Genomic DNA, 8,155 nt, shown 5'->3' on the forward strand with positions numbered 1-8,155 from the left:
TAATGTGAAAGATCCTGAACCTTGGGGTAATAATAAAAAGGACAGGCCAAGAGCTTCTTGGTTTGTATCACCTACAGAAAAAGGGGGTTCGAATAATCAGGCCAAGACAGGAAGAGGCAAGAAGAAACAGGTAACGGACCAAGAGGCTGATGTGGATAATGGGACTGTACATACATTCGGCTTGCAGAACGAGGTAAGTAGTGTATAAAAAAGCACAAGGCGCACTAAGGCGATAAGGGTTCCAGAGCCTAGGCGCAAGCGCAAGGTGCTCGTCTTATCGAAGTAAGGCACACTTTCCTACATTTAAAGGTTTTTCACTTATGCATATATATATGTGATTGAAACATAATATTAAAACACATAAATATATAAGTAAAAACTGATTTCCCATTCCACATGCTTCTCCAATAACATAGCATATAAAAACTAGGCTACTAGCTAATAGGAAACCCAATATAGTAGTTTCAAAAGGATATGTAAATCTGTCCTCCTATGCTCCTAGTGTTCTGTTCAATCATCTTCCTCAGAAAAATCATCAACATCTCCCATATCATCTTCAAGTGACAAGTAGCCTTCTTCATCATCTTCTTCATCATCATTTGCTTGTCCTAATGGCTGACTTTGTGTGGTTCCTTTGCTTGAACTACCAATATTTTCTCCAAGTCTACCTCCTCTTGATCTCAAGCTGAATCTTTCTTCATAAACTTTGGCCGCACTAGCAACTTGGCCCCATGTAAGATCATCATCATCATCAAACACATGATCATTTTCAGCATCTTCTTCTATCCTTCCTGTTAACCACTCATTACTATCATCAATATCTTTCAAAGCTATGGGATCAATCTTATCACGCAACTTGTAATTTTGAACCAATGCCCAATTGTACTTAACATACACCAAGTCATTTAAACGAGATTGTCTGAGTCGATTCCTCTTCTTAGAATGAATCTATCAAAACAGAAAATATTTAATTATAATCACCAAGAAATTGACATTAGTTTAATAAAGAATCAGTAGGAAACACCACTTACATGTTCAAAGGTACTCCAATTTCTCTCACAACCTGATGCACTACATGTAAGACTTAAAATCTTTATGGAAAATTTTGTAAAGTAGGTGTAGAAGAACCATAACAAGACCACCACTTATCTACAAAATTAAAATTTACAATGTAGAGATTAGTGTGTAATTAGGTGAATAGTTACAATTAATTGAATTGATATAAGTTGATTACGTGGAGCTTTAGTTTTCCTATGCCTTATAGCCATTTGATTTCTAAATAGACCATTTGCTTGCTTGTAAGAAGTGAGCGCGGTCATAATCTTGTCTTGCTTGTCAAGTTTAGAGACCAAACTTTGTATGCACTCATATAATCCATTTACAAGCTCTTCACATTGCTCAATTTGGGGATTGTCATAAAAGTATTCAGGGTTTAGAAAGTGTCCAGCAGCATGTAAAGAGCGGTGTAGTTGACATTGCCATCTCTTATCAATCATCTCGAAAACTTCTTTGTATTTGGACTCATTTTGATTGAATGATGCTGAAATTGCTTCTTTGGCACGATCCATTGCCTCATATATGTAGCCCATGAGAGGTTTTTTTTCACCATCCACCAACCTTAGTGAACGAACTAATGGACCTGTTAACTTTAATGCATACAATGTACCATTCCAAAAGGAGGGCATCATAATAGTTTCAGCTGCTTTTTTGCCTCCTGATTTCTTGGCCCATTTTCTACTTCTCCACTCTTGAGAAGTAAACATTTTTCTTAGATTATGCTGCTGCTTGTGAATTGATGATAGTGTAATAAATGCAGTAGCAAATCTTGTCTTTGCTGGCCTTAACAAGTTCTTCTGGTTAGTGAATTGTCTCATCAAATTTAGAAGACCAAGGCGTTGATAAATGAAGCTATTCATTTGAATTACCCTCTTTAGGACTCTTTCAATGATAGGAAGTCGTCCAATATCTTCAAGTATAAGATCAATACAGTGAGCTGCACAAGGAGTCCAATACAAGTTTGGATAATTTTCCATCAAGAGGGTACCTAATCAAAATATAGTTAATTATATAAGAAACTAGTGAAATAATAAAGTTAATTTGAAACAGTTTTTAGTCTTTCTTACCAGCAGCAACAAAATTACTTCCATTGTCTGTGATAACTTGTACAACAATTTTATCTCCTACTTTGTCAACAATATCACTTATCAGATTAAATAGCTTGTTACTCGTCTTTGAATAGCTTAAGGCATCAATAGATTCAAGGAACATATTTCCTTTAGTACAATTGACTAAAAAGTTGATTATTGTCCTTCCACATTTATCGGTCCATGACAGGGTAGAGTCGTATCCCCTAATAAAAAATAATTACCTAAATCACTAACTACAGTAGATAGGGAAGTAGGGTCGATCTCCACAGGGAAACATGTCTTTTTAATTCTAATTAATTATTATAATCTACATTATTTAAGTAACCAATATTTATAATTAAGTAAGAAACTAAAATACTAAGGTTGAGAATAGGAAGAAAACAATATATGAAAGGATCTAGAGCATAGGTTCACTAATAAATAATATTCCGGGATAGAACGAAGTAATTAATAATTAACAATGCATAGATAACATGATTAACAGGCTCTCGCAATTTATTAATCAACATAGATCTAACAGGCTCTCGCAATTTACTAGATCTAAGTTCTTATTGAAAATAGCCTTTAATATCAAATTAACATCTGCTCGATTCATCAATTTAATATTGCTATACTTTTACAAGCCGCAATTGTAAAACATTAAAACAATCCAATAAGAAATTATCATGCAATACCAATAATCAATAATAGTCAATCATCAATGCATCAATTAGCCAGATTGTAAAGGGCTCTCGCTACTTATTACAATCACACAATTAATTTATCGGTATTAAATCTCATCTCTCGAATCTTGACTTAACCATTTATAAATTAACTTGCCTATTGAAACTAGACCTAAACATTAATTCTCATCTCTCGATTCTTGAATCAATATTGTCAAACTAATGCATAAAAGATAGGCCTAATCTAGTCACAAAGCATTAAATCAATCAATAGGAAATTAATCTAGCATTGATAATCAACAACAATAATTTACCCCTTCATATTATTTATTAGATCCCCATAAACCCTAGAAATTAAACTACTCACACATATTAAAAACTAAACTAATCAAAGTAATAAAATAAATCATAATGAGAGGAATAAAATAAATAACTAAGATTAAGGGAGAAGAAATCGTTACCAAAATAAATCTGGGATTAATGAAAGAAATTAAGAACAAAGGTTTAGAGAGAGAAAACTAAGTAGAGAGAGAGAGTCTATGAGAGAAGGATGATCCGTCAAATTAAGCGTCCTAAAAACGTACTTAAACAAAACTAAAAACTACTCCTAATTAGAAACTAATTGCTCGACAAAAGAGCCTTTCCAGAAACACGCGCCCGATCGGGCTAGAGGCCGCCCGATCGGGCCCGCATTTTTTCTCGCACAGGTTTTCTCACAGCACCGCCTGATCGTGCTAAGCCTCGCACGATCGGGCGGGCCTTGGGCCACGCACCAGCACGCATCTTGCCCGATCGAGCTAAGCTTGCCCGATCGGGCCCTTGTGGCTCCTCGAGGATTTGGACTTCCGATTGGGCTCGACTCCTCGGCCCAATCCGGATTTCCTCTTCGGGTCTTGAATACTCGGTCCAAACCTCGGTATCTCGATTACCAAGCCCTTAATCACCGGCTCTCACCGGTCTTGGGCTCCAAAAGTGGTCGTGTTCTTCTAGCTTCCGTAGTCGATCCAATAAGGCCCGGGAAAATGCTCCAAGAGTGCAATTTCCTGTAAAATACAACTAAAACTACGAAAACACTAGAACACACAAATTAGTAATAAAAGTGGCTCTAAAGAGCCAAAAACACTACTAATTATGACCAAGGGACGGGGGTAAAATACTATATAAAATGGACACATCAGTCCACCCATCCGACATAATAGAACATCCTGATTTGGCCCATTATTCTTTGTGGCTTTTCATGATCTCATCAACATTTTGAACTTCCTTTTTCAGAAAAGGAACCCTGACTTCATATGCACTTGGCGGCTTTATTCCAATTCCAGCTCTAGTGATGGAATCAATAGTAATTTTGAAGCTTGGATAATTTAGAGCATTGAATGCAATTCTAGGATCAAAAATCCATTTAGAAGAATTTGCACATGCCTTCTCCCTTTGCTCTTTCTTGTAAGATTCATTAAGGGTCTTTTGTGTACCCGGTGTTTGTGTACGAGATTTGAAAAAATAATCCATTAGACCAACTTGTTTTTCTCTTTTATCATTGCTTCCTCCACTGACATTCATTGGCCTTTTTCTTTGGGGTTAGATCCCAACATTTGCATTTCATCATCTTCATCATCAAGGTCAGCCACTTAATCAAACTCATGCATCAAATTAACTTGCTCTCGATTACTTTTTCTCTTAGCCATGTATTCTATTATTTCTTCTCTCACATGACCAGGACACCTTAGACAAGATATTATGTTTCTGTAACCACCAGCTAAATGTTGTTTAAGTATGTATATTATATTCCTCCTTTGGCCACTTTCATACAATACTTGCAAGTGACATTGTTCTTGTTATTTGGATTAGCTAAAAATCCATGTGTCCAGCCTAAATCAGTCTGTTTGCTGCCATCATCCTCCATATCTGTCATTATATAAGAACAACACTTAATAATAAATTATACAGTATTATTATTTTATTTTTATTTTTATTTTTATTTTTATTTTTATTTTTATTATTATTATTATTATTATTATTATTATTATTATTATTATTATTATTATTATTATTATTATTATTATTATTATTATTATTATTATTATTATTATTATTAATGGATTAAAATAACTAAATTATCTTGGATTATGAACAAATTAGTCAACAAAAATAATCACATATTAAAATAAAAAGTAGTTGATTAAAAAAATGTTGCTGGTTAGTGGTGATGTCAGTTCATTAAAGTGTACACCATGTGACTTTTATTTAGGTAGAAAGTGACAGATGGTTGATATTTGCATTTATTCTTTTTATATATTATATTTGCATGCAAAATTTACTGATAAGAGACAATATAAAAGGTTCTCATCTCTAAAAAGGACATAAAGGTTGGGTCTTTTTCAAGAGATGAAGAAATTCAGCCAAAAAGATTCCAAAAAAAATACAGAAATAATACGAAAGAAAATAAGAAGAAACAGAAGAAGTATGGAAGAAAAAGAAAAGGAGAAGGAGAAAAAAAAAAGGAAAAGGAAGATGAAAAGGACGAAAAAAAATTGGTTTGAAGATTAGTATTACGTACCTGGAGAATTGGAGATTGCTGAAGAAGTCTTCAAGAAACTAGGGCCGGCTATAACGAATTCTTATGTCTTCTACTCTTCTCTCTTTTTTTTTTTTTCTTTTTTTTTCTATTGTTAAGGATTTTGTGGACCACATAATAAAACAAGATAAAATATATAGTAGAACTTTCTAGCACATAACAGTAAAAAAAAGAAAACATCATATGTAACGGTTAAAAAAAAAAGAAAAAAAAAAGAGAAAAGCAACCTTTTTAAAAAGGCGCAATTAAGCACGCTTCTGCGCCTAGTGCGCCTCACGCGCTTCATTCAGCCTAATTGCGCTTCATTAAAATTGCTTCGCTTGGCAACAATTAAGCTCTAACCCCTAAACGCCTAGAGCCTTAGATGCGCTTTTTCAAACACTGGAGGTAAGTGTAGTGTCGTTATTGTGGTGAGTGTGTATTGATTACTTACAGTACGGTTGCTTATTGTTGCGATCATGGTTGCAGGTTCCTTTACCTAATATGTTTGGTGCTCCATATCTTCAACAGCAAGTGTATCAGCAGTAGGTAACACTTTCTGCTACTTGTTTACTCTGTTCTTTCTTTTTTCTGCCAGCAAGTGTTCCAGCAAACCTTATACTGGTGTGTTTTGCTGCCAAGGCCAATATACAGTTACAAGCAATGGGAGTCAACATTTAGTGGTGGAAGGATTTTAGCAGGTGGAATTCACATGGACGAGCACACTGATGCAGTTAGGTACTTCACCAACAATGCATACCATGGCCAACAACATTTCTTTCCCCCTTAAGGCTATTTATTCAACAACGAGTTTCCCACCAACATGTCCATACATCATTTGCAACATGATTCAAATAATTCAATAATTAACTGATGTGTACAATAAACTCAGTAGATGTACTCAATTTAATTGGTTAGATACATTAATAATTAATTTGTCGTAATGGTATCATTGTGTTATGACATATACCAATGAATCATAATGGCATCTTATTTTGATACCAATACATGTGGGAATGGTATCCTATTCTTGTACCATTAAGAGGCAGATTGGTACCATTTGTGGAATTGATAATAATCATAATGGTACCATTTAGGCTAAAAATGGTATAAATGAAACTGTAGTTTATGGATAATGTGGCATGCCTTTACTGTCACGAACTCATTGCAATCCAAAAAAATTGTACTTTATGGATAATGTAATCCAAAAAGATTCTTTTCACATATCCACCTAAAGTGATGTTATAAATATGCTATGCATATTCATTATTGACCTTATTCCACACAAGATTGTAGGTTTGCAAATTTGAAACAAAAAAGTCGAACCATTTGTGAAAGAGTAGACTTTATGCTAGATGGCGGAATTTGTACCGGTGAAGTGACCGAAATTTCGGTGAATCCGGGATGGGAAAAACCCAGATATGTCTCCAGATGCTGTTGACGTGTCTTTTGTATCCGGTGGATGGTGGTATATATGGATCATCGATATACATACAAGCATGTCCAGTTTTTCCAGCTCAATGACTAAACAGTCTTAGTGTGCATTTGTGTCCTCCCCAGTTAATTGATGAAAACCCACTTAGCTTGGTGCATGTTAAAAAAAATGGATAATGCCGAACAAATATATCTAGTTCTAAACCAAGTTGAGTTGATGGTGTTAAACTCCCATGAAGGATGCATGCACACTAGGGTTGTTATTCTTGATTCAATAGCATATCTGTTCAGGCATGAGCACGACAACTCATATAAAGGCTTTATGGAGCGTAAACAGATGTTACAGGCTGTAGCAAGGAAAATGAAAGAAATGGCAAGTAAGTATAACCTCGCATTTATTGTGGTGAACAAGGTTATTGACGTTTTCGACAACCAGGCTTCCGGAGCGGCCGTAAGCACATATAGTTTGGGCCGACTGTAGACACCCATTTGTGTCTCCCCAAAACCAAACCCAGTGATGAGTACATTTTGCGTCGAATCATAATCGAATGAAGTGAAAGTGTGGAAAGTTCAGTGTTGCGGATAGTTTTAATTTCTTTTCTCTTCTCTCTATTTTTGAAAACTTATTTTAAGAAAACAGTCAATCCAGTTTGTTTGGTCCATGATATGGGTCCAATAGTAGTGTAGTTGGATAGGGCTTGACAAGAGCTTTCCAGCGATATATTATAGGCCCAATTCCGATGAATATTGAGGAAATTATGGCTAATTTACTAAACTGGGCCCGGTTTGAGCCTTATATGCGGCCCAATGATCTAGAGGAGGGCCTAATGTTTTGGGTGTTTTTGTCCCTCGGGAGTGTTACGTCACGAAGTCTGATTCCAGCCGATCTGTACCTGCAAAATAACGGAGACTCCGGGTGGTTGGAGCTCCGCCTCCGACGGTCAAGTTAGTAACTTGAAACGGAATAAAGAGAACGGAAATTAAGGTGGGTATCTGCTCGGATTCCAAGCTTAGGTGTTTCTCTGATGTAAGAGAATGCAAGTGTAATAAATGGTAAAACGTGTCCTCAAAATGAGGGACATCTCCCTATTTATAGGGTCTTTGGGAATTGTGCCCCTGATTAGGTCACTGAACCCTAATCATTGGTGGGCTGCGCCGTTTTGCGGCGTTCTCGGGATTTGGGCCTGAAGGCCGCCTTTTTCCCTTTATTTCTGGAGTGACACGTGTCAAGCAGGGATTTGTCCACTCTGGACCAATCTGAGACTGACACGTGTCACCCTCTGATTGGGCCACGTGGCAGGGTAAAATTACCCTAAACATTTGCCCCTCACAGATGTGACGTGGCATCTCTAACACAT

General features: G+C 36.0%; 1 protein-coding gene across 1 annotated transcript; it reads right to left on the reverse strand.

The window, feature by feature from the left end:
• Positions 1-510: 510 nt before the first annotated feature.
• LOC145625242 (uncharacterized) lies at positions 511-2,268 on the reverse strand. Its single transcript, XM_081678309.1, has 4 exons — positions 2,124-2,268; positions 1,235-2,044; positions 1,032-1,063; positions 511-948 (listed from the first exon to the last, which is right to left on the reverse strand). The coding sequence occupies exons 1-4, from the start codon at positions 2,266-2,268 to the stop codon at positions 511-513; spliced, it is 1,425 nt and encodes a 474-aa protein (XP_081534435.1).
• Between the last annotated feature and the right edge of the window lie 5,887 nt (positions 2,269-8,155).

This window comes from Chenopodium album, chromosome 3 (assembly GCF_948465745.1).
Source record: "Chenopodium album chromosome 3, dcCheAlbu1.1, whole genome shotgun sequence".
NCBI classification, from domain to species: Eukaryota; Viridiplantae; Streptophyta; class Magnoliopsida; order Caryophyllales; family Amaranthaceae; genus Chenopodium; species Chenopodium album.

Coding starts and splice junctions, on each gene's coding strand:
- LOC145625242 (XM_081678309.1), bottom strand. CDS start 2,268: ATGTTCCTTGAATCTATTGATGCCTTAAGCTATTCAAAGACGAGTAAC. Junction 1,064..1,234: donor TAGGAAAACTAAAGCTCCAC/GTAATCAACTTA, acceptor GTAGTGCATCAG/GTTGTGAGAGAAATTGGAGT. Junction 949..1,031: donor ATTGGAGTACCTTTGAACAT/GTAAGTGGTGTT, acceptor CTGTTTTGATAG/ATTCATTCTAAGAAGAGGAA.